General features: G+C 41.5%; 2 protein-coding genes across 5 annotated transcripts; one reads left to right on the forward strand and one right to left on the reverse strand.

The window, feature by feature from the left end:
- Window positions 1-2,116: 2,116 nt before the first annotated feature.
- On the reverse strand, window positions 2,117-23,415 carry kif20bb (kinesin family member 20Bb). Of its 3 annotated transcripts, XM_036955834.1 has the most exons (28): window positions 23,272-23,342; window positions 23,150-23,161; window positions 22,931-23,045; window positions 22,655-22,744; window positions 22,232-22,369; window positions 21,984-22,122; window positions 21,589-21,773; window positions 21,431-21,485; window positions 21,088-21,297; window positions 20,813-20,996; window positions 20,580-20,726; window positions 20,308-20,470; window positions 19,936-20,211; window positions 17,220-17,359; window positions 16,998-17,127; window positions 15,260-15,464; window positions 13,507-13,568; window positions 13,292-13,411; window positions 13,008-13,158; window positions 11,750-12,907; window positions 11,519-11,643; window positions 11,209-11,376; window positions 10,657-10,803; window positions 9,758-9,940; window positions 6,101-6,166; window positions 5,890-6,019; window positions 5,554-5,687; window positions 2,117-2,725 (listed from the first exon to the last, which is right to left on the reverse strand). In XM_036955834.1, the coding sequence occupies exons 1-28, from the start codon at window positions 23,325-23,327 to the stop codon at window positions 2,642-2,644; spliced, it is 4,773 nt and encodes a 1,590-aa protein (XP_036811729.1). In that variant the 5' UTR covers window positions 23,328-23,342; the 3' UTR covers window positions 2,117-2,641. The 3 variants fall into 3 exon arrangements, with proteins under 3 accessions (XP_036811729.1, XP_021431445.1, XP_036811730.1); XM_021575770.2 differs by lacking the exon at window positions 23,150-23,161 and having other exon boundaries at window positions 23,272-23,415; XM_036955835.1 differs by lacking the exon at window positions 10,657-10,803.
- rpp30 (ribonuclease P/MRP 30 subunit) lies at window positions 23,406-25,984 on the forward strand. Of its 2 annotated transcripts, none has more exons than XM_036955842.1 (11): window positions 23,406-23,562; window positions 23,857-23,912; window positions 24,000-24,056; window positions 24,178-24,243; window positions 24,340-24,408; window positions 24,523-24,612; window positions 24,751-24,867; window positions 24,963-24,992; window positions 25,073-25,128; window positions 25,249-25,328; window positions 25,701-25,984. In XM_036955842.1, the coding sequence occupies exons 1-11, from the start codon at window positions 23,481-23,483 to the stop codon at window positions 25,817-25,819; spliced, it is 822 nt and encodes a 273-aa protein (XP_036811737.1). In that variant the 5' UTR covers window positions 23,406-23,480; the 3' UTR covers window positions 25,820-25,984. The 2 variants fall into 2 exon arrangements, with proteins under 2 accessions (XP_036811737.1, XP_021431453.1); XM_021575778.2 differs by having other exon boundaries at window positions 25,091-25,128.
- Window positions 25,985-25,996: the final 12 nt, after the last annotated feature.

A 25,996-nucleotide genomic window follows, 5' to 3' on the forward strand; every position in this document is an offset into this window, starting at 1 on the left:
TCCCCACTCATCAGGGAGCAAACACACAAACTAAGATGAGACTTCCACATGACCCTTTAGTCACGGTAACTATGCTTCTCCAAGCTCTGATGCTTCTGATGGTCATTAGCAGCCTACCAAACTTGCTAACTGCCTGGTACTCAGCACTCTGAGTACCAGGCACTCTGACATCAATGCAAATGTAATCGAAAATCTATTCAAACACTTCATGAGAGCCCATGAGCTCATGTTGCGCAACATTTCTATAGGCTGTGCAATTGCGAGACAAAACAGTGTGATGGCTTCTATTAAACATATGTAAAGACAAGATTAAATCAAGAACAGTCTGATGGGTGACAATATTAGCCTATCACTTGTGAATTGTGCCCAGCGTAAAGCAAGAAACAATGCCTTTTTTGTGTGTGACTTTGTCAAATCACAGAATGTGCGCAGTCAACTCATTTTGCAAAAATATCCTTTCTATTTGATTCCTTTATTTTCTAGTATGATGAATACTATTGAACATTAAATAATGCCATGGAATTCTAACCAAATCTTGTCTGCTAAATTAACTAGTGTAGCCCACAGCCATAGCCAGATCAGGACAACTCAAGAGTATGCTGGTCTGTTCTTCTGAACTAGACTACATTTTCTTCTTATCATGTTTCTTTAGACCTGTCTAAAATAATCAATGGATTTTTTGAGAAGGTGGATTTATTAGACATTTTCAAATGTAACGTTCCAAAGGTCTCCATCAGTGGCTTGTAGGCTGTGTGTGGAAGCCAGGAGATGCTGTGTTTATGTTAATTAACGGTCAATTAACATGAGACCGACAGTAATTTGCTTGACAATCACCAGCTGATGAAATGTTGTGATCGCCACAGCCCTAGGCATAATAAATTGGACTGGCATATATACGGCATTATAATGTAGTAGTTTCAGGAGTCCAGGTGTCTCACCTTCTATTGGAAGGATGGCCCCACGAGACCAATAATGTACAGACAAGCAACCTGTACAAACAAAAATGTGCAGGGCGCTAAATAACGCAGCTCTTCCTGCCTTGGCCCACCACAATGTTAAATGCAAAAGTGTTATGAAAAACAACCCCGCTCTAATTATGTAAGAAAAAGATGCTCCCACCCGTCATGTTGTGTCTTTACTGTGGTCGTCGCTCTGCTCTGCACCAGGCGGTGTCAGAGGAATGCCCCCCAAAAAATAATCTGAGACCCCAGCCAGACTGTTCCCTCTGCTACCGCATGGCAAGCGGTACCGGAGCACCAAGTCTAGGACCAAAAGGCTTCTCAACAGCTTTTACTCCCAAGCCATAAGACTCCTGAACAGGTAATCAAACGGCTACCCAGACTACTTGCATTTCACTGTAAGGTCGACACCAGTTGTATTCGGCACACATGACAAAGAAACTTTGATTTGATTGTTATCCAACTGTTTCTAAAGTGCTGATAGTAGTGAACTAGATAAATCAATGACCTTGCTAACATTTACTGCTGAGCAGTTGGGGAACACTAAAAGAAGACAGGCAAAACAGATGTGAACCTTAAGACAGACTTAGTGGGGTTTCTTCTTTGTGGTCTCCTTATACATTGACAACTGTAGGGGGCTGTTGACATGGGACAAGATACAGTAGAAATTTAACAAGCAAAGTTCAGAGATGGTATACATCAATTTGTAGCATAGTGATATAGTTGAGTAGATTCCATACTCTCTTCTCACCTGCATGCTTACCCTCAACAGGATGTTCTACTTGGTCTCTCCCCACGGGATCCTGAGACACAGATTGCTATCCAACTGCTTTAAAAAAAATGCTGATGGGAGTAAACAAGATAAATCAATGGTCTCTTGATACCCTGCTAAACAGATGGTCCAAATCTTATTGGTCGCTTACACATATTTAGCAGCTGTTATTGCGGGTGTAGGGAAACACTTGTGTTCCTAGCACCAACAGTGCAGTAATGTACAAAAAAATTAAATATTGCAAAGTTGCTTAGGAGCCAGAAAGTCTATCTGCACAACCTTGCCCCCCATTTTCTATTGAAGTGGCTTTAACCAGACTTCAATTCCTGTAGGTTATTATGAATTCTAATGCTTTGTCTATTATTTACAAAAAACAGCCAGGCAATGCAGAGAAAAAGCATTTAATCAGAGACATGTTTTCAATGACAACAGCAATGACGTAGACAAACACTGGCAACTGTCCCATTAAATTGCCCACTTGAGACTGACTGTGAGAGTGGGACCTCTCAGGGGCCCACCACAGAGAAGGGGTGAGAGATGAGCTGTATTATTTACTCTCTTCAGATGACAACCACCCCTGACGGCTGCCACTAAAATAAATGACCATGACATTCTACACTTTTGGCCCCATTCGAGCAGGACAAAACAATACTCCATCCTCCAATGTGTCCCTTGTCTACTGCGCTCCAATCACAGGCTGGGTCTCCAATGTACATTTACAAAATGGTTTGGTACTTGCCATGTTTCCTATAGTGTATACTATTTTCAATTTAAAAAAATAAGAGTTTAAAACAATGTAAAAGAATGAGAAACAAAATCTGAAAATATTCACATATGTACATGGCTAGTTTTCTAACAATAGTTTTTAAATCAAGTAAGCAATATCAACTCCTGGCCACTGTTGACGAAGTCATTTCCTTGCTGTTCTTGATCTAAGCTGCCTCCTGATAATTAGATGGTCGCTTTCTTTCTCATCTTGATCAAGACCAATGATCTGCAACATAAGAACAAAACAATATTAGCTTGCACCAGTCGTTTGTTAATGCCACCTAAATAGATTCTTTAAAAAGATCCAGTTTTTACACAGAAACCATCAAAGTCCCACCACCTGATGAGACATCGGACCATCTCGCCAAATCTTGTTAATGCAAGTATGGAAAACTTAAGTATTGGATTTTTGTTTTGTTTCATTGGAAACGCTCACTGGCTGTTAACGCTCATATTTGATTAGCTCTAATTAGAAATGACATTTCTCCCCAGGAGAGGAATTCCCTTGTTTTCCTGTGCCCATTACCCTATCATGTCAGACAAAGTTTAAGTAGCAGAGTTATTTTGTGTGAAACCTGCAGTAACTACAAAGTAAAAAGCAAGGCAAACACTTTGGCTTTGGGCCATCGTGTTCTGAATGCAGTTACCAGCTCTGCCACACAAAGGCAAAGAACAGTATCGACACAAACAGTGAAACTATGAAAAATGGCTTTACAGTTCATTTGCTGTACAGACAAATACAGTTGAAGTCGGAAGTTTACATACACTTAGGTTGGAGTCATTAAAAACACGTTTTTCAACCACTCCACAAATTTCTTGTTAAACTATAGTTTTGGCAAGTCAGTTAGGACATCTACTTTGTGCACGACACAAGTCATTTTCCCAACAATTGTTTACAGACATTACTTCACAGTATCACAATTCCAATGGTTCAGAAGTTTACATACACTAAGTTGACTGTGCCTTTAAACAGCTTGGAAAATTCCAGAAAATATCACATTTTAGAAGCTTCTGACAGGCTAATTGACATCATTTGAGTCAATTGGAGGTGTACCTGTGGATGCATTTCAAGGTCTCCCTTCAAACTCAGTGCCTCTTTGCTTGACATCATGGGAAGGAAAAAAATCTAAAAGGAATCAGCCAAGAACTCAGGAAAAAAAAAAAACAGTAGATCTCCACATCTGGTTCATCCTTGGGATTTCCAAATGCCTGAAGGTACCATGTTCATCTGTACAAACAATAGTACGCAAGTATAAACACCATGGGACCACGCAGCCATCATACTGCTCAGGAAGGAGACGCGTTCCGTCTTCTAGAGATGAACATACTGTGGTACGAAAAGTGCAAATCAATCCCAGAACAACAGCAAAGGACCTTGAAGATGCTGGAGGAAACGGGTACAAAAGTATCTATATCCACAGTAAAATGAGTCCTATATTGACAACCTGAAAGGCCGCTCAGCAAGGAAGAAGCTACTGCTCCAAAACCGCCATGAAAAAGCCAGACTACGGATTGCAACTGCACATGGGGACAAAGATCGTACTTTTTGGAGAAATGTTCTCTGGTCTGATGAAACAAAAATAGAACTGTTTGGCTGTAATGACCATCATTATGTTTGGAGGAAAAAGAGGGACGCTTGCAAGCCGAAGAACACCATCACAACCGTGAAGAACGGGGGTGGCAGCATCATGTTGTGGGGGTGCTTTACTGCAGGAGGGACTGGTGCACTTCACAAAATAGATGGCATCATGAGGCTGGAAAATTATGTGGATATATTGAAGCAACATCTCGACATCAGGCAGGAAGTTAAAGCTTGGACGCAAATGGGTCTTCCAAATGGACAATGACCCCAAGCGTGCTTCCAAAGTTGTGACAAAATGGCTTTAGGACAACAAAGTCAAGGTATTGGAGTGGCCATCACAAAGCCCTGACCTCAATCCTATAGAAAATGTGTGGGCAGAACTGAAAAAGCGTGTGCGAGCAAGGAGTCCAACAGACCTAACTCAGTTACACCAGCTCTGTCAGGAGAAATGGGCCAAAATTCACCCAACTTCTTGTGGGAAGCTTATGGAAGGCTACCCAAAACATTTGACCCAAGTTAAACATTTTAAAAAGGCAAGGCTACCAAATAATTGAGTGTATGACCCACTGGGACTATGATGAAATAAATAAAAGCTGAAATAACTACTATTATTCTGATATTTCACATTATTAAAATAAAAGTGGTGATCCTAACTGATCTAAAACAGGGAATTTTTACAGGGATTAAATGTCAGGAAATGTGAAAGACTGAGTTTAAATGTATTTGGGTAAGGTGTATGTAAACTTCCGACTTCAACTGTATGTTGTAGGTAGACAAGTGATGAAGCACTGATGCTTTATGTTATTATGAAGTCATTTTTTTACGCATATCAACCACTAAGTCAAATAAATACCATACAAGCAAAAACAGATGAACACATTTAGAATGTAGATACTGCAGTCAAATATATATATATATATATATTTTTAAGTATAAACTTTCTGCGTGATGAAATAGTCCTTACCTTATGGCGGAAAAAATGCTTGAGGGTTACTACAATACAACATTCAAAACATGAAGACATAACTACATTAAACCATTAAATGCAGTTGGAACTCAAATAGTTTCCATCTAACATAAACATTTACACGAAAGTTGGACAAACATTTACAGATCGTTGATAGCTCGCTTTGCCTTACCCATATAGTTGTTTAAGGTCATACAAAGGCAGAGTGCAGTCTGCATTTTAGGGTTCATACATTAAATCAGTGGTCATGGTTGATATGCATAAAATATTAATTCATAATGAAGATACATCACTTATCCAACAACAACATAATAGCTGGCTAACAAAACAAAACATTGAAACTGAGAAATGGCTTTACTGTTGGCACAGTTACTGCTTTTGCCATTGTAGGGCAGCAAACACTACCCCTTTTTATTGGCTTCCCGAGGAGAATTTTCCCAGGCTTTCAAAGAGAACATAAGAAGCCTGGGCTTCTGAGGCCAAGTTCCACCCAGTTGCCACTCACCGGAAGAGATGGGATGTCCAGAGGAGAGGATATCTCGGTCTTGTACAGCTTCCTCTTGGTCCTTTTCGGTTTCACTGATGTGGCTCTCTCTCGCTTGGTAGATCTTCCATTTACAATCCCCATAATTGACTTAGCTATGAATAGAGACAGACATGTAGTGTGTGTATATATATATATATATATATATATATATATATATATATATATATATATATATATATATATATATATATATATATATATATATATATATATATATATATATATATGACTGAATGTCTGATGTGTGTACAGAACATTGACATCAGTAAAGGACAACAGCCAGGTCTTGCTAACCTTCGCCCCCAAGCAGAGTTGGGGAACTCTGGATGAAGTCCCCAATCTTCTGGACTGTTCCATCCTTTTTGGCTTCCATTGGTGTCCATTGCTTGTTCTGGTCTGTTTTTACACCGAGCACTGTCGGCGACTGTTGACATGACATGTATACACAGGATAAGCTTTACTAGTGACAGTCAAATAGGATTATAAGTCTAGATTCTCTTCTCACCTGCATGTTCACTCTGTTGTTCACCCTCAACTTGATATTCTTTTTGTTCTCACTTTCCACAGGGCCCTAAGGGACAGAGAACATTTCAGAATTAGTGACACACAGTGTTGTATCAAATCAAATTTTACTGGTCACATACACATATTTATCAGATGTTATTGCGGGTGTAGCAAAATGCTTGTGTTCCTAGCGCCAACAATGCAGTAGTATCTAAACACGATTCACAATAATACACAAATCTAAAAGGAAAAAGAATGGAATTAAGAAATTGATGATCTTTTTGGCCTTCCTGTGACAACGAGTGATGTAGGTGTCTTGGTGGACAGGTAGTTTGCCTCTGGTGATGCGTTGGGCAGACCACACCACCACTGGGAGAGCCCTGCGGTTGCGGACGATGTTGATGTACCAGTCGGTGATACAGCCCGACAGGATGCTCTCAATTATGAATCTGTAAACGTTTGTGGGTTTTAGGGGACAACGTCAAATTTCTTCATCCTGCTGAGGTTGAAGAGGTGCAGTTGCGCCTTCTTCACCACACCGTCTGTGTGGTTGGACCATTTCAGATCGTCAGTGATGTGTACGCCGGGGAACTTGAAGCTTTCCACCTTCTCCACCGCAGTTCCGTCTGTGTGGATAGGGGCATGCTCCCTCTGCCTTTTCCTGAAGTCCACAAGCAGCTCCATTGTTTTGTTGACATTGAGTGGGAGGTTATTTTCCTGGCACCACTCTCCCAGGGCCCTCACCTCCTCCCTGTAGGCTGTGTCGTCATTGTTGGTAATCAGGCTTACTACTGTTGTGTCGTCTGCAATCTTGATGATTGAGTTAGAAGTGTGCGTGGCTAGTCATGGGTGAACAGGGAGTACAGGAGGGTGCTGAGCACATACCCCTGGGGGCCCCGTGTTGAGGATCAGCAAAGTGGAGGTGTTGTTTCCTACCTTCACCACCTAGGGGCGGCTCGTCAGGAAGTCCAGGACCCAGTTGCACAGGGCGGGGTTCAGACCCAGGGCCACAAGCTTAATGATGGTCCAATGCTTTACCAGAGCGAGTACTACAGTCAATGTGATGGTAGAACTTCGGAAGTGTTTTCCTCAAAATTTGCTTTGTTAAAATCCACATCTACAATAAACACGGCCTTAAGCTATGTGGTTTCCAGTTTGCATAAAGTCCAGTGTAGCCCTTTGAGGACCGACGTGGTATCGACTTGAGGGGGAATATAACCGAAGAGACTCCTCTTGGGAGGTAATACGGTCGGCATTTGATTGTGAGGTATTCTAGGTTGGGTGAACCAAAGGACCTGAGTTTCTGTATGTTATCACAAACACACCAGGAGTAGTTAATCATGAAACATACACCACAGCCTCTTCTTCCCAGAGAGTTCTTTATTCCTGTCGGCACGATGTACTGAGGACCTAGATGGCTGAATGGCTGGGGATAGTATATCCCGAAAGAGCCATGATTCTGTTAAACAGAACTCTAACAGATTCTGTTAAACTCTTTGGAAGGAGATCCTCGCCCTGAGCTAGTCTACTTTATTATCCAGAGACTGAACATTAGCGAGTAATATATACTCAGAAGCGGTGGATGGTGTGTACGCCTCCTGAGTCGGACCAGAAGTCCACTCCGAATACCTCTTCTCCGCCAGTGGTTTTTTGGAGCAGCCTCTGGAATAAGTTAAATTGCCCTTGGGGGTACAAACAAAGGATCCAATTCGTGAAAGTTGTATTTCTTAATGCTGGTGGGTTACCGCTGCTCTGATATCCAAAACGTTATTTCCGGCTGTATGTAATAACACAAAAAAAGTTTCTGGGCTAATAATGTAAGAAATAACACACAAAAAAAATACTGCAAAATTGCTTAGGAGCTAGAAGCAGGGCTGCCACTACAATAAAGGGGTCAATTCTTCAGCATATAAATTCATGTATAGCATAATTGGGATCTAATTTCAAAGGGATCTGGTTAAATCTGTTACCACTTTTTCCAAAGTTTCAAAAAAAAGGAGGAAAAGCAACCAGGACCTTAATACTGTCCAATCTGACTGAAGGGATTGTGCTTGTAGTTCCAGGTTCCCACAACTGTTTATAAGCCTCATCTGTTGACGTTGCTCTTGTTCCTTTGGCATAGGTCTGTTAGTGAAAGCCATACGGGGGGGTTGATTTAGCAGGATAATACAATAAGAATGTTTGGAAAGGTCCTCTGGACTGAACATTAACGCAAAGCCACTATCTATACAATTCAGCTTCTGTAGGGTTGTTATTATTGTTCACTGACCTTAATCCTACTGAACAAATAGAAGGGTTGCTTTGAGGTAGTTTGTCAGTGCAGAGAGAGAGGACAGACACTGTTGTGTTTATAGTTGTCTATATGCGGCTTGGTCTCTGGAAGGGCTGGGTAATAACCAGTCTGTTTGTTAAGATGTTCTCATCCCCTCCACCTCAAACTCAAATCTCTCACACATGCATGCACAAACACAAACTAAATCAAATGCAAGGCAACCCAGTGACAGAACTGGCTCTCCATGTCTACATTTTGGAGGAAGTATAATGAGATTGAATGGATATGTAGTTATATTTCACGGTAAAGTCCACACCTGTTGTATTCGCCACATGTGACAAATAAATTTGATATGCCATGTTAGCCTAGTGGTTAGAGCGTTACCCAAACTGACAGGGTGAATAATCTGTTGACGTGCCCTTGAGCAAGACACTTAACCCTAATTTGCTCCAGGGGCGCCATATGACTATGGCTGACCCAGTAAAACACCACATTTCACTGCACCTATTAGTGTTGCACGGTATACCAAAACTTCTGTACTTTTTCTTAATAGAACCTGAAAAACGGTTCGGTACTAGAATTTGTTCCTACCGGCAGTTCTGTCAAATGTGTTTCACGTTGTCTACTGATTGAGAGAGGACCAAGTCTCTCAATCAGCACAGCCGATGTCCCCTTATAGTGCAAGAGCACCGTGCCTGCTCCACTTACTCATTGCCAGCTCTAGCCGGTCCCGAGGAACCACTGCACTCACTTGGCTACATCACCGCTCATGCAGCAGAGGAGTTAACATACATGAATAAGGCAACATGGCATGTAGAAATGTTGAAAACGTTAATTACTGTTCGCAAAACAATGTCCATTTCAGGCTAGAACACTTCACATTGAAAGAAAATACCGGTAGCTTCCAGCGTTGTAGGCTAACTTTCCTTGCTAGCTTACAGCTGAAGGTAACATTTCAACTACCCTAGTACCTTGTTTGTGATATGCAAACCATAATGCAAAAATATTGCTCATTTCAAAGCTGATCGTCACCAAAAACGTTATTAATTCAAATCTCCCCCCAGCCTGCCTTACGTCTCTCCCAGTCAAGACTATCTTTGCTCAAGCCTCAAACTAAGTGTTTGTGTGAGAAAATGAAGGAATGGTCTTACAGAGCGCACACTTAAAAAAATACGATTGTTTCTTCTATGCAAATGTTGATCAGTACAATAGAATAAGGCCCAAATGGAAGGTTGCCGCATGAAATCAACCAAAACAAGCTCAATAACTCAATGCATGCATGTGACAATAACATTTTAAATTTTTTTATGGTTTTCAGTCAAATGTCTTCTGGACCTTCTTTTCTAGACATATCAGTTATCCTATCACACACACTTTGAAATGTACCTTCTCCATCTCGTTGCTATTCCTCTTCCTGGCTGAGCGGGTGATTTTGATGTTCACAGACTTGTTCTCTCCCTGCCTCCGGACGTTCAGCTTGTTGGGGTGCAGAGGGGTGAGCTGGCTCTCCAGCTTGGGGAAGCAAAGCGCTCGCCTGCCGTCTGTGGACACCTGCGGGGAGTCCAGTACCTGCCCAGACAGACCAACATCACACACCCCTATTTATTATCCAATTAATCAAATATGAATGTTTCTTTACACCCTTACCGGGATGAGTCTATCCCTGATTTTGTGGCTGAAATTGCAAAAAAAATGACAAGAAAATAGTCAAACATGAGAAGCAGCTATACTGAACAAAACTATAAAACGCAACATGTAAAGTGTTGGTCCCATGTTTCATGAGCGGAAATAAAATACCTCTGAAATTGTCCATACACTTATTTCTTTCAAATGTTGTGCAAAAATTTGCTAACATCCCTATTAGTAAGCATTTCTCCTTTGCCAAGATAATTCAAGTTGAGGGAGCGTGCAATTGGCATGCTGACTGCAGGAATGTCTCAGGAATGAGCTATTGCCAGAGAATGTAATGTTCATTTCTCTACCATAAGCCGCTTCGCCTCCAATGTCATTTTAGAGAATAAGTAAGTCCAACCAGCCTCAACCGCAGACCACGTGTAAACACGCCAGCCCAAGACCTCCTGGCTCCCCAGAGGGTGGCCCTCCCAGGCCCACCCATGGCTGCGCCCCTGCCCAGTCATGTGAAATCCATAGATTAGGGCCTAATGAATTTATTTCAATTGAATGATTTCCTTATATGAACTGTAACTCAGTCAAATCGTTTAAAATTGTTGCATGATGCTTTTATATTTTTGTTCAGTATAAATAATTCTCTGATGTATACTGACATCTTGTGTTTGGAAATTGAAGTGGTCATGGAGCTCCCTGAGCTTGTGCTCTTTCTCTGCGTTTCTCTCCTGCATCTCTAATTTGAGAGCCTCAACTATAGAGACACTCTCCTCTTCTTTTTCTGAAGGTTGTTTAGACAATTTCACCTGGAAAACAGACATTAGCTTAAAAGGCAGACAACACTTATGGTGAGAAATACTGTCAATTGCTGTGTGAAATGCACCCACTTTCCCTGCAACTACATACATATAATTTAGAGGGAAAGTGATAAGACACAGGCTGGTAACTTCAATGATGTATGGATCAACGTTAATGCTATTAGAATTTATGTGATCCTCAGAGATTAGAAAGGTAAAAAATTAGCAATGTCCCGCTAAATTATGCAGAAACTAGGGATTAGGTCACAGAAACCCATATTCTGAATGTCATTTAGCAACTTCCCGCTTCCTACACTCTGAAACTCCATTGAGTACTTCCTCGCACCCAGAGATGCCATAAAGGCCAGCAGTTCTAATGTGTTTATTAAATCAGAGTCAGGATGATCCCATTACCTTTTCAGTCTGCAGCGTGCTAAGGCAGAGCTCCTTTTGACACTCCCTCATCAACTCTGGAGCCAAGCACCGACTCTCCTCCTGCCCTGGCCTGTCGGCTCCCTCCATCAGAATTGCCCTCTTTTCAAGGCATTTCTGGTTCTCCACCTCATGCTGCTCATTAACCAGCTAGGAGGACATCAAAAGGAATGATTACTTCCCTCACCACGTGTGCATACAGGGTCCTGCTTCAAACAGAAACGTAAATTGCTAGAGTTTCAGAGAGACTTTGAGAATGAGTATGAGGATCTGTGATCAAACGACGGCTTACCTTCAAGCGCTCTTCAGTCCGCTGACGTTCCTGCTTCACGTTCTCGCCAGGACAGTTGATCACATGAGAAAACTTGGCACTGTTCACGTTTTTTGGAAGGCAGCTGTCCTTCAAACTCATCAGCTCTGAAATGCAAAATGTAGACATTGGTGCAAATTCCCCCAAAAAATTCGGAATGAAGACATGGTTAAATGAGTGGGTATTTTCTTTTTCAATCGTGTGACCACTCACCTCGACTTAAAGCCTCAATCTCTTTCATCTTAGCCTCCAGAATCTGCTCCTGTTCTGTTTGTGTCCTCTCCTGCTCTGTCAGTGCAAGACGCATGTCTTCAATCACCTTCTCCTTGGACTTATTTACATGACTTTCTTCCACCTGGGACAGTTTCTGCTGAGCCACCTCTAGTCTCGCTTGCAGAGCGCCACACTGGGCCTCCCTCTCAGCCAGCTGCTTCTCCAACTCCACAACCCTCTCAGAGCTGCCTCCAGAGGCCTGCACCTGAACCTCCAGGTCCACGATTCGCTCCTTCAGGTGGCCTGCCATTTGTTCGAGGTCAGAGTAACTCTTCGTAATTTCATTGTAAGCCCCCTTCTCTAATTCGTAGTCCTGCAGGTTGAATTGTGCCTCTGACCGCAGTGTCTCTAGCTCATGTCTCAGCTGGCTGCAGAGTTCTTCCTGTCCAGAGAGCTGCTCTCTGACCTGGTTGAGCTCCTGCTCCAGGTCAGCTATCCACTGGCTCTTCTGGAGCAACTGTTCCACCACACTCTCACACTCCCTTTTCATGGCATCTATGGTGCCATGGAACTTTGAGTCGTTCCTCTGCACAGAAGAGACCTTCAGTTCCTCCGCTTCCTTCTGGAGTCGTTCAGTTTCCAAAGTCAAGGATTCAATGGTTTTGGATGTTTCGTTAGATTTGTCTTCGAGCTCCTTCAAGAGTGCTCTGGCTGCCTCTAGCTCCTCTAAAAGATTGGCGGACCTCTCAGTCTGTTCGATAAGTTCTGTTTGGAGAGTTTTCACTGAAGACTCCGCTTTCTGTGATGTCTGCTGGAGCTGGAAGATGCCGTTGACCAGTGCTTTGTTGTCTTTAGAGAGCCTGGCTGTCTCTTTCCTCTCTTTCTCCAGCAAAGCCATCACAGCTTCACAGTCATCCGTCTGCTCCTCCAAATCGTTGGTGAGCTTCTGTAAGGTCTGTTCGAACGAAACCTTTTCGCGTTTGAGCTCATCGGAGTCTTCGTTCATTCTTTTTATCTCTCCTTTGACTGTCTCCAACTTCTGAACCATCGCCTCATGTTCTTCTTTTAACTGTGAAATGGTCATGTCTTTTTGATGACATTCCGCCTGGAGTTTCTCCAACTCGCCTGCTAGAATAACACGCTCATCCTCAAGACTCCCTGGAGAGAGAGGGGCTGGTCAGACACATACAGAACTCAAAGTAAATAAGGACCATTAGCCCCGATACAAGATGTTACTCCTTTCATCTTTTATGACTACCTTTCTTCAGGGCAGGCTGATCATCAAGGTTTTCCAGGACATCAGCATGGAGGTTCCTGCCCTCCTCAGCACTGGGGCTTTCCCGACTCATACACTTACAATTCTGTTTCAAGCTCAGAATCTCCTCCTTGATGGAGTCAACCAAGGCCACCTGTTGACAAAAATAGTGAAATGGAACGCATATTATCATATAGAGGTTCTGTGATTGACATATTACAAAGCACCCCCATATTCACCATTAATACAAGTATGAAATCATTAGTTCAAGTAAGTAATTTACTTACATCCCTAGTTGCAGCCTCACTATTCTGGTCTATTGCTTCCTGCAGCTTGGTAATCATGTCATCTTTCTCATGGCAGATTTCCATTAAGGCCTCAAACGTCCGTGTCTGAGATTCCAAATTCTGCATAAAACCAAAATGTGGAGAACAATTAACTCTAACCCAACATTTCAGTATTCACATGGAACAAAACACACCTCAATATCAGCCAGGCTTACCTCCTTCGCATCCTCTAGCTGCCCGCACAATTGTTTCAATTCCATGCTCATTTCGTCCATTTCTGTAAACAGAGAGAAAACACACTTAAAGGGATACTTGGGAATTTTGGCAATAAGGCCCTATATCTACAGTGCATCCACATTGTGACATTACAACCTTATTCAAAAATGTATTAACACGTTTTCCCCCCATATCTAAATCATATTTACTTAAGTATTCAGACCATTTACTCAGTACTTTGTTGGAAGCACCTTTGGCTGCGACTAGAGCCTCGAGTCTTCTTGGGTATGACGCTACAAGCGTGGCACATCTGTATTTGTGGAGTCTCTCTCATTCCTCTCTGCAGATTTTCTCAACTGCCAGGTTGGATGGGGAGAGTCGCTGCACAGCTATTTTCAGGTCTCTCCAGAGCTGTTTGATCGGGTTAAAGTCCAGAATCTGGCTGGGCCACTCAAGAACATTCAGAGACTTGTCCCAAAGCCACTCCTGCGTTGTCTTGGCTGTGCGCTTAGGGTCGTTGTCCTGTTAGAAGGTGAACGTTCACCCCAGTCGGAGGTCCTGAGCGCTCTGGAGCAGGTTTTCATCAAGGATCTCTGTATTTTTCTCCGTTAATCTTTGCCTCGATCTTGACTTGTCTCCCAGTCCCTGAAAAACATCCCCACAGCATGATGCTGCCACAACCATGCTTCACCATATGGATGTACCTGGTTTCCTCCAGATGTGACACTTTACATTCAGGCCAAAGAGTTCAATCTTGGTTTCATCAGACTAAGGTCTTAAGGTTCCTTTTTGGCAAACTCCAAGCGGGCTGTCATGTGCCTTTTACTGAGGAGTGGCTTCCGTCTGGCCACTCTACCATAAAGGCCTGATTGGTGGAGTGCTGCAGAGATGGTTGTTCATCTGGAAGGTTCTCCCATCTCCACAGAAGAACTCCAGAGCTCTGTCAGAGTTACCATCGGGTTCTTGGTCACCTCCCTGAACAAGGCCCTTCTCCCTCGATAGCTCAGTATTGCCAGGCAGCCAGCTCTAGGAAGAGTCTTGGTGGTTCCAAACTACTTCCATTGAAGAATGATGGAGGCCACTGTTCTTGGGGACCTTCAATACTGCAAAAAATGGTGGTACCCTTCCCCAGATCTGTGCCTCGACGCAATCCTGTCTCAGAGATCTACGGACAATTCCTTCAACATCATGGCTTGGTTTTTGCTCTGACAGCTGTGGGATATTCTATAGACAGGTGTGTGCCTTTCCAAATCATGTCCAAACAATTGAATTTACCACAGGTGGACTCCAGTCAAGTTGAAGAAATATCTCAGGGATGGTCAATGGAAACAGGATGCACCTGACCTCAATTTCAAGTCTCATAGCAGGGTCTAAAGGGTCTAAATACTAATGTAAATAAGTTATACATTTTTAATACATTTGCAAACATTTCTAAAAACCTGATTTCAGTTTGCCGTTATGGCACTCTACTTCCCCAGAGTCAGATCTCTGTCCAGTATGAAGGAAGGATGCTAGAAGATACCCATGGACTTCCAGTCATTGCACTAACACTAGTTAGCATCGGCATGCAAAACTACCTCCAACTTCCTTCATACTGGACACAGGGATACCATTTTTATGTCTATGAGTTCATCTGACTCTGGGGAAGTAGATAAAGGGCATCATTGCCAAAATCCCAAAGCATCCCTTTAAGCTAAATCCTGAATATTTATCAGACATAAAAAAAAAAAAAATCACAGTTGATACACACACCATTTGTTTTGAGGTTGAGTTGCTGCTGGGTCTTGAGGAGCTCCTCTGATAAGTCATCCACTTGCTTCCTCGGGCTGGCTACAGTGCCAGAAGACTCAGGCAGGTCCACCAAACAGGTCTGTGCAGCCTCCGCATCCCTCCTGATTCTAGCCAGGTCGTCTCGCATTGCGTCAATGATCCCCTCCAAGAGCTCTACCTTATCCTCCTGCGAGGGACAACAAAGACATCCGAACTCAACTCAGTAAACAAGGACAGATAAGGATGTTAGTGGTGAAGTTGTATTTTCTGCATGATCTGATATTATAACCTGTGTCACGACACTAGCCATTTCAGTGAATTGGCTAGCAGAGATGTGAACACCCCCCTTTACAATCACTTCGTACATTTCTTGCAGAGAATCTGGTTTCCCTGACAATGCCATAAAGGAGAGAGAGGGTCACAGTAGAACAAATTCTACTACATCCCAGAATTTGACAATTTACCAATATTCCTATTTTGAAGAACGTGTAAACGGTCAGTTGAGAAGCCAGCATTGACCCGGTCCAGTTTGTTTCATGTTTGTGACCTCATGACAGGCAATACAACAACATTAATCTAACTCTGTTTATACTGGTTCCTCAGTTATGAGGCTTGCATCTAATTACTGAATAAAATTAATGAGTAAACATTAAACTATTTGCAAAATTATGTAATGTTAATCTTTAAAAATTTGAGAATTGGCTTCACATGTAAAGTTAAAATAAGTCAGTAGCCACGCCCAAGTGAATAGACATTGGTTGGAAATGAACCAACCCCCTTTCCACTCTTGAATAAAGGCCTCCATGACGAAAAATCAACTCAGTTCCAAATACCGTGAGGACTTGTACTCACGTTTAAAAGGTCTTATTATAATTTCAACTCCACAGACCAGGAAACGAGAGAGCTTGCTCCACACGTTAAATGGTATGAGCTCTGAACTATTGATCACCTAAAGAGGTGCATACTAAACTATCATATATCAGACTGCAGCTGAACATATGCGCAAATCTAGTACGAGAACACCGACGTAGAAGCATCTCCAGAGTGAGATAAACCTCAGATCACATGAACCTCTCACACGACAACCCGGATGAATCTACAAAGGACAATGGCAACATCGACTGTGCAAACCAGAGCCTCACATCACCAGCTCAACAATCGAAGCAAACTTCACGTAAATACAATGCATTGCTTTTCCGAATGAACGATCGTTAGTGGCATATGTATTTGTGAGAATAGCTTCCCAGGTCCCAGCATCCTTCCAAAACCCCCATATCTTCTCTCTGAATCAATCGTGTTATAACCAAACTGTTTTTGTTTAGTCCACTAACTGTATAATTCTATTATGGATTGTATATTCTGTAATTGTTTAATTAGTTAGTAAATAAATTGAGCCAATTTGTGAATGGATGATTTATAAGGCTGGGTTTGTGCAGATAACCAAGAATTTTACGAGGTTCAGATGAAGCTGACGGAAGGTAATAATAATAATTCATAATTAGAAGGCTAATTGATCAGAAATTTAATTATTTGAAGTGTTTGTCTGAAAATTATGACTCTCTAAACCAAAATTTTCCATGGTACATTGACTTCCTAGTTAATTAAATTAACATTAGTTTAATCACGTGATAATAATTACAGAGAATGGATTTGATAAAATAAGTCTTCACATTTAATGATAAGTCAGAGACATGACACCTGTGATGTGAATATGACTTACCTTTGTCATTTCCTCGTCACCAGTGACACTTGCACACTTTCTGACACTTTTGCTGACTAAATTCTTCAGGATCTCCAACCTCTTGTCCGCTCTGTCCTCGATGATCTCCCTCTCTTTGGAAAGACGCTCACTGCATAACAAAAACATTGTTCAGTCAATGCATCTACAGACAACGGCCAAGATTGACAGATTGTTCAAAGAGAGAGAAATGCGACTACTTACTTGTAATCACTTTCCATTTTGGAGAATAGCTCCATGAACTCGACGGTGACCTCTTCACGGATATGAGACTCCAAAGCCAATTTCTCAGCTTCCTCCTTCAGAAGTTTCTCCCTCAGTTCCTCCACCAGAGCAAACTGGCCCTACAATACACAATCAAATCCATCTTTTATATTTGTACTTAAGGGTCCCCATTAAGGCCAAGGCAGCAGCTAATCTTCCTGCGGTCAAGCAACATTAGGGCAGTTATTCACAAATTAAAATATTCCATAACACCTTTCACAACATATAAGTGTGTTCCCTCAGGCCACTAAACAACTACCACATCTCTACAATACAAAATCTCTGTCTCAGTCCCTGCCATTCCATAAAGGTTGATTTTAATATTTTATCTGATTCTACTGCTTGCATCAGTTACCTGATGTGGTATAGAGTTCCATGTAGCCATGGCTCTACGTAGTACTGTGCGCCTCCAATAGTCTGTTCTTGACTTGGGGATTATGAAGAGACCTCAGGTGGCATGTCTCGTGGGGTATGCATGGGTGTCAGAGCTGTGTGCTAGTCGTTTAAACAGACAACTCGGTGCATTCAACATGTCAACACTTCTTACAAGTAATGAAGTCAATCTCTCCTCCACTTTTAGCCATGAGAGATTTACATGCATATTAATGTTAGCTCTCAGTGTACATTTAAGTGCCAGCCGCGCTGCTCCATTCTGAGCCAATTTTAATTTGAGGCCCCTCTTTGTGGCACCTGACCAGATGACTGAACAGTAGTCCAGGTGCAACAAAACATGTAGGACCTGTCTAGTTGATAGGGGTTTTAAAAAGGCAGAGGAGCGCTTTATGATGGACAGACTTCTGCCCATCTTCGCTACTGTTGTATCAACATGTTTTGACCATGACAGTTTACAAGCCAAGGTTACTCCGAGCAGTTTAGTCATGTTGCACAGGATTACAAGATTTAGTTGAGGTTTAGTGAATGATTTGTCCCAAATACCATGCTTTTAGTTTTTGAAATATTTAGGACTAATTTATTCTTTGCCAGCCATTCTGAAACTGCAGCCCTTTGTTAAGTGTTGCAGTGATTTCACTCTCTGTAGTAGGTGACGTGTATAATATTGGGTCATACGCATACATAGACACACTGGCTTTACTCAAAGCAAGTGGAATGTCATAAATAAAGATTGAAAAAAGTAAGGGGCCTAAACAGCTGCCCTGGGGAATTCCTGATTCTACCTGGATTATGTTGGAGACTTCCATTAAAAGGAAAACCATCTGTGTTCGGTTAGACAGGCAACTCTTTATCCACAATATAACAGGGGGTGTAAAGACATAACTCATATGTTTTTCCAGCAACAGACTATGATCGATAATGTCAAAAGCCGCACTGAAGTCTAACAAAACAGCTCCCAAAAATCTTGTCAATTTCACTCAGCCAGTCAGTCATTTTGTAAATGCAGTGCATGTTGAATGTCCTTCCCTATAAGCGTGCTGAAAGTCTAGTCAATTTGTTTACAGTAAAATAGGATTTAAAATATTTATTTTTAACTAGGCAAGTCAGTTAAAAACAAATTCCTATTTACAATAACGGCCTACCCCAGCCAATTGGGTGTTGCCCTATGGGACTTCCAATCACGGTCAGATGTGATACAGCCTGGATTCAAACCAGGGACTGTAGTGACGCCTCTTGCACCGAGATGCAGTGCCTTAGATGGCTGCGCCACTTTGACATCTGGTCAAACACAATTTTCTCCAAAAATGTACTAATGTAAAAGGCTGACTGGTCGACTATTTGAGCCAGTAAATGGGGCTTTACTATTCTTAGGTAGCATAATTACTTTTGCTAAGTTTGCTAATCTTGCCAATAAAAAATATCAGTGGGTTGTGTGATGAATGAGCCATCTGATTCAACGAATGATGGAGCGGAGTTTGCCTTGTTACCCTACATTTAATTTAAGGTGCTCCAAAGCGGTTCCGTATTTCACTGAAAGAATAAACTTTTTGTTTTCGAAATTATAGTTTCCGGATTCGACCATATTAATGACCTAAGGCTTGTATTTCTGTGTGTTATTATATTATAATTAAGTCTATGATTTGATATAGCAGTCGGACTGAGTTGTTAGGCAGCAGCAGGCTCGTAAGCATTCATTTAAACAGCACTTTCCTGCAAATATTCTTGTTACATTGCACAACCTTCAATGTTATGTCATAATTACGTAAAATTCTGGCAAATATACAGATTTCCGATTGTTATGAAAACTTGAAAACGTCCCTAATTAAAATTGTCCATTCCGATTAATCGGTCGACCTCTAGTTATAACCATGTACTGCAACTACTATTAAAAGGTATCATCTAAGTGAGTTTCAGAGATAATCAGAATATGGATGTCATGTTATTAGCAAGTTATTGATTTCATGAACCTTGTTTCTTAAGCTACATTAATTAGGTTACTTACATTGTGTCTACCAACGCCCCTAGGATAATGTACATTTGCTGAAGCATTATGACAACTCAGCGACACAATGGTAGGGATTAATTGAGCTGGGCCATTGATAAAATCACTCAACGCAGCCTTATAAAGCTGTGAAAGGATCCAGGAACCCAAATTATTCAGGTGGATCCCATCCTCCTTATAAAAAGGAGGATTTTTCAAAGTCGTGTAAAGTCAGTGAAAAAGAACCAGCATATCAACATACTGAATATGAACATAACCTACATTGAAGTCCTCAAGCACCGTCTTGTCCTCTTCTCCCGCCTCCAGAATGGTCTCCTCTGCCATGCTCTCATCGCAACTTTCCTCTTCTTCATAATCATCCTCCTCTTCATCCCCATCTTCCTGCACATCTTCTAGAGTCGTTTCCCAAGCCACCATGGAGCTCTCCCTCCTACTCCACAGGTTCTTGCGGCCAGCATTGTTGATGATGAGGGACACATCCCTGGCAGATCTCTTTGGAGCAATGGCAGGGACTGGTTTGATGTTGAGGACCACAACCTGAGAAGTCAAAGAAATTAAATAAATTAGCAATTTGGCCACATATATTACGAACCAAAAGATTACTTTTCCTTACAAAAAGCTCCTCTGGCTGACCTTTTGGGCGATGGCAGAGAATTTGAGGACGTTGAGCGTCTCGTCGTACATGGAGGCACACTGGTTGATGTTGACAATCATGCAGGCTTTCCCTCTACCACAGAAAAAGCCCTGGAGGTAGTGTGTGAGCTTGCTCTCTCTGAAGGGGACATGTTGTTGGAACCTGGAAAATATTTACATAGGATGAAAGGAGCATTATATTGGTTCATTAGAAACAAACATGCAGTCAGTGTTTGTAAAAGACTAAATCTGTATACAGGTCAAATACTCACTTTGCTTGTTGGTTGAGTCTCAGCGCATTGATGCATTTGCCCAGAGTGAGCAATGAGGTGTTGATATTGCCAGCCTCTTTTAGCTGCACTCCTTTATTCTGAGTCTTTGCACATCTCTCAGATCCAGCCAGATCACACAACGACAACCTTAGACATAACACGCAACTATGAATTAAAACAAGACAATCATGAGAAAAGCAGGAGAAAAAAAATGGAATAACTTGGTCACTTACTCGCTAATTGTGTGGACTCTGGGTATACCAACATCTTCAATCCGCAAGATACGAATGGAAAATATGCTATGGCTTCTGCTTGAGACATTGTTGAGCTTTGTGCAGGAGAAACTCTGGTTCTTCTTTCCTATCTTCAGGACTTTGTAAGCCTCCTCTGAATTATTTACTTGAACCCACTTTAAATCTACAAGAGAAACCATGTGTATGTTCTGTATGAACTGAAATCCCATAGCTTCTAGGCGAATTCATCACATATTCAATCAAAGTGACATTACCTTTCACAAAGGTGTTTCCCTTGATGTCTTGGGACAGCCGAAGGACGGTTCTCCTATGTGAGCCATTAGGAATGGGCTCCAGTAGGTCGTAGATATTCTCATTGTAGATTTCACAAAAGGAAACCCACACAGAGTATTTAGTGTGAGAGTCCACATCCAGACAGAAACTGTCTCCTTCCCCCTGATCACTGATGTCGCTCAAGGAGGAACCTGTCAAACAACAGATCTTACATTACATCTTTAATTGTAACAACGAAAAATGTGTCACATAGTATCAAGAAACTCATAATACATACATAGCTACTGTACTTTGCATACTCTAGGCCTGCAACAAGTGTCTTACCCTCCAGTATTGTTGACCTGCAAGTGGAGCTCATCGTGCTTTTCAGAAAATCACTCTGAAGAAAAGTGGGAAAGAAAGTAGAATGAGACTAATTTACATTTCATTAAGAATGCAAAGCAGGGGGGAATTGTGCGAGAGGTTATACTGTTAAACCTCACCTCCTTTGACAGTCTCATGAGGTTTCGCTTATTAGTAGACTCTTCATCCTGCTGGTCCTTTGTGAGCCTAGTGAAGTCTCTGCATCGATGTGGTTTGATGTTGTTCTGTGCATAGACCCGGCCCTCGATGCTGTTGAAGATCACGTTCAAAGACCTTGGAAGAATTCCACCATCACTATCAGGGCCTGGAAGTAAAAATAGACAAAGTGTTTAACATGAACCCGTAGCAGTCACTTTTTTATTTATTTTTTTATTGTGGTGAGCATCTGTTATGAAACCGAGAGGCCAAAGGGCAAATTTGTCTGTATATAAAACGTAAGACAGCTTATGAAAAATGACTTAACCCAACAATAAAATGTCAAATGCGAATTGAAACATGCTAAAAGAATTCTGACCAAGGAATGTGAATGTCTTCCCGGCGTTGGTGACTCCATATGTGAAGACAATAGAATTTCCTCCTTCTAGAACATCTCTGACCAGACGTTTCACTGTGCCATCAAACATTTGCCTCTGTGTAGTGTCAGGGCCATATACCTGGGGGGGGGTAAACAGTTTAGGAAAAATGGCTACACTTCACACCCATTTTTTTGATAAGCCAATCTTTACAGATAGCTACTAATTAAACAGCTGGAAAAGGCCTTACCTGAGAAAACTGAAATCTTTGGGTGGTCTGAGTGACTGATTTGTCACCATCTGCGTGACTGGTTTGTCGTCTGGTTGATAAAGAGCTCCTAGGAGCCCTGAGTAAAACAGTGTCTGGTGGCTCCAAGGACACACATTCCTGGATTTAAACAGAGGAAAAGGAGCACGTCAACAAATGCACTCTGATCAGCAAAGGACCACTGACTGACCATCCTGCCCCTTGCTACTGCAGGAAGTGTCTTGACACAGGTGCAATTATATTGAGGATTTTCTAAGTCATATTCATCCAATCCAAGGGTACTTTTCATTGGTTGTAATAACTGGAAATAATAAAGAATGTGACTTTACAGTATATCAAGGTCCTTTTGCGGCAGATCAATCATGATCCTCATCTCAGTGTACTGTATGTGTCATGGGACAATACCTGAGATTCACCACTTTCATTCTCTACTGTGGTAAAGGGACGTATCCTTAGGTAGACCCGCAGATGCTCTTTCTCAAATACTACACAATCCTGTAGGGAGAGATTAATATACAGAATTGCTTGGGGTATTGTGTTTTTTTTAGTTAAAGTAATTGGCAAATTTTGCTAGCTATATAGATAATATTAAAACATCTGATAACATTAGCCCCTAGTTAGCTAACGTTAGCTTGTCACATCAAGAAAAATCCCAGTACAGTACAAGATTCAAAATCAAACCTGTGGCAGAGCAGATGCAATTGCAGAAAAATCAGCAAACAAGTCCTTTCTCAAATCCTCAACAACTATAGGCCCCACTCTCTCTGGTTTCTTGTCCAAACACGTATCCATCACTCTATAAAAAGAGACATTTCACATTGTTTATGATGAAGTCCTTTAACGTTACTCTTTAGCTAGTCTACAATAAATTAGCCGAGACAAGGCTAGCCGTTGTGTTACCGTCGTGTCTTGCTGGAAAGAGAGAAGAGCAAACACGTTGACACAGACAGAGTAAAAAAAGTTATGCATCTATCTTTGGTAATCGGATTTTTAAAAATCGTTTACCTACTGTACTAACTCACGTTTGTGTGTTTTTATTCATCGACACATTGATGTAGCTAGCTACAGTCCTCTCCATTCGTTTTTGAACAAGCTGACCGCGGTCTAATTTTTAAACTGGACCAATCAGAGAACTTGTAGTCCGCATACGGTTGTTGGCTACAACATGTCCCATAAGGCATTCTGTTAACGCACCATCCACATGCACGTTTAACATTTTACACACGGAAACATGGCTGTGTTCATGGACTTGAATATTACCTACACAACCGACAAGAAACGACTTCGGAGTGTTATTGAAACAGCAGCGCACCGTAACTATGTTTATCTTGTTCACATTTGCAAAACTGTTTAGCTGGCTTCCACTAACCTCGTAAAGAAGACCATGGCTCTCAACTTGGCTAACTGGCTAGCAGCTCACCGCAAATAGCTGTTTAAGCTTGTTTATATTTGCAAACTGTTTAGCTACTGTAGCCCAAACTTCACATTCGCTGAATCGTCTTTGCTAACTTCTAGCCTAGGCAGCCATATATGTAGCAGGACCAGAGCAAGCTACAATATATCTTGATTGATTTGCTTATCAAGTAGCTAATGTTTTCATGTTTCAGTTGGATACTCTACAGTTGCCATCAATTATGTTGTTGATTTGCAACAAAAGAAACAGGTAAGCTCCTCAGTGTTCCCAGTTTATGACTCATGAAGTCAAGAGAACTATTCCTCACCCTTAACGTTTGTTTGCTTATGTTTACAGGAAATTGGCAAACCAAAGTGTGTCTTAGAGCTGTTTGATACATTTCCCATAGTGCAGGTAATGTGGCATAATAATAATGTTGATACATCATGTAATACTTTTTCATGATGTTACCTATCCCGTTTCTCCATGCATTGGGAATCGAAATAATAGGTAATATCCCCTTCCTTTTGCACAGGGTAAATCCAGACCAATCAAGGTGTTAAACCGATTGACAGTTGTGGCCTCTGACCCATCACACTTTGTGAGTCTGATATACTGTAGAAGTTTGAGCATTTGCTGACAGTATTCATATTGCACAATTTTTCAAATAACTAACGTTACATCTATCCCTTTCCAGAGACCAAATGCAGAGTACAAAGCCTATGACTTAGTGGCTGTCTATCCTACAACAGAGAAGTTGTTTCATGTTAGTACTTTTGTTCAGGATCATTATCACTGTGTATTACCATCCGCTACTGACAATGTATGTTGATAATAGGATGACCTTCTGCTAATTTTGGCCTTCTACTTGTTTCAATAGGCAGCCTGCATGACATTTGATGTTGACATAATTTGTGTAGCAGTGATAGAAAAACAACCCTTCTTTTTCAAAAGATCTCCAATAAATGGGGTAATTATCTATACTTCTCAGTATTTGAATTAACAACATACTTTGTACTGATTTGAAGACTTGCCTACGACCTGTTTCTTTTGGTTGGACTGAATGCTTTTTATGTAGTAAAAGTGATATTACTTGTGCTTGTGTAAGGCAATTGAAAGAGGTGTGTTCTTTGAGATAAGTTACACACCTGCTATTCGAGACTCCACCATGAGAAGATACACCATCGCAAATGCCATCAGTCTCATGGAGACGTGCAAAGGGAAGGTATATCAACTCCTCATGGTTTATTGTTCACCTGTTAATCCACCTACCATTTTCAAACAGTGCGTGTAACAGCAATGTTTATTTTTTTCAAACAGAATGTAATTGTGACCAGTGGGGCAGAAAAGGTAAGATAGAAATGAGATATTGTCTTACCCTCTTAGATACCAATCATGTTAATATCTTTCTGCAATGAACCTTGAACCAGTTTTTTTCTCTCATTCAGCCCCTTGAGTTGAGGGGACCCTACGACATTGCCAACTTGTATCCTTTCATAAAACATTACCTACCTACTTGATGTAGACTACTAGAATATGGGACATACTATATGCAGGTGTGATGAGGTTAACCCGTGTTACTGCTATTATCCTGAATGGTGTCCAGAGGCCTTCTGTTTGGGCTGTCAGAAGGAGATGGCAAAGCTGCTATCTCAACCAACTGTCGAGCTGTCCACTTACATGGAGGTAAATAGGCCGCATTCTTTTACGCATTTGTCAATCAATTTAATACATTGTGTCATGCCATGTATCTTTTTTATTTAACTAGGCAAGTCAGTTAAGAACAAATTCTTATTTACAATGACTGCCTACCTGGGGAACAGTGGGTTAACTGCCTTGTTCAGGGGCAGAACTACAGATTTTTACCTTATCGGCTGAGGGAGTCGATGGTTTAAAGGGCAAGTTAGTAGCCCATCCATGGAATGTGAATGTTGTGATCATAACACAATTGTAACACAAGGTGTCATTTACCTACATTTATTACTTGGGTATCAGTCTCAAATCAATATTTGTGGGCGGCACAAGAGAACCAATTTATGTTCCATGTTGTCATTACAGAAACAAGAAAGACTGCCTTGGGTATCGTACACACTATGAAGAAAGACCAGCCGTTGACTGAGAGACAGGAGGAAGAGCATGCTCCAGTGTCAAAGAGGGCTAAGATTGAGACTGTGTAGATTGCTAATACTGTGTAAAGTGGTGGCTTGTTTTGATTTTGAAACTGTTTATTTATGGAAAGAGAATGTGTTTATGGAATTAGCCTTTTATGGATACATGCTCCATATTTGTAGACAATTGTTTTGTGACATTTTCTTTTATATTAAAGAGAATTTTGAAATGTATTGGATTCAAAG

Source organism: Oncorhynchus mykiss, chromosome 20, assembly GCF_013265735.2.
Source record: "Oncorhynchus mykiss isolate Arlee chromosome 20, USDA_OmykA_1.1, whole genome shotgun sequence".
Classification (NCBI taxonomy): domain Eukaryota; kingdom Metazoa; phylum Chordata; class Actinopteri; order Salmoniformes; family Salmonidae; genus Oncorhynchus; species Oncorhynchus mykiss.

Coding starts and splice junctions, on each gene's coding strand:
- kif20bb (XM_036955834.1), bottom strand. CDS start 23,327: ATGGAGAGGACTGTAGCTAGCTACATCAATGTGTCGATGAATAAAAAC. Junction 6,020..6,100: donor ACAACAGAGTGAACATGCAG/GTGAGAAGAGAA, acceptor TCATGTCAACAG/TCGCCGACAGTGCTCGGTGT. Junction 5,688..5,889: donor AACTCTGCTTGGGGGCGAAG/GTTAGCAAGACC, acceptor CTCTATTCATAG/CTAAGTCAATTATGGGGATT.
- rpp30 (XM_036955842.1), top strand. CDS start 23,481: ATGGCTGTGTTCATGGACTTGAATATTACCTACACAACCGACAAGAAA. Junction 24,868..24,962: donor TGGAGACGTGCAAAGGGAAG/GTATATCAACTC, acceptor TTTTTCAAACAG/AATGTAATTGTGACCAGTGG. Junction 25,329..25,700: donor AGCTGTCCACTTACATGGAG/GTAAATAGGCCG, acceptor TTGTCATTACAG/AAACAAGAAAGACTGCCTTG.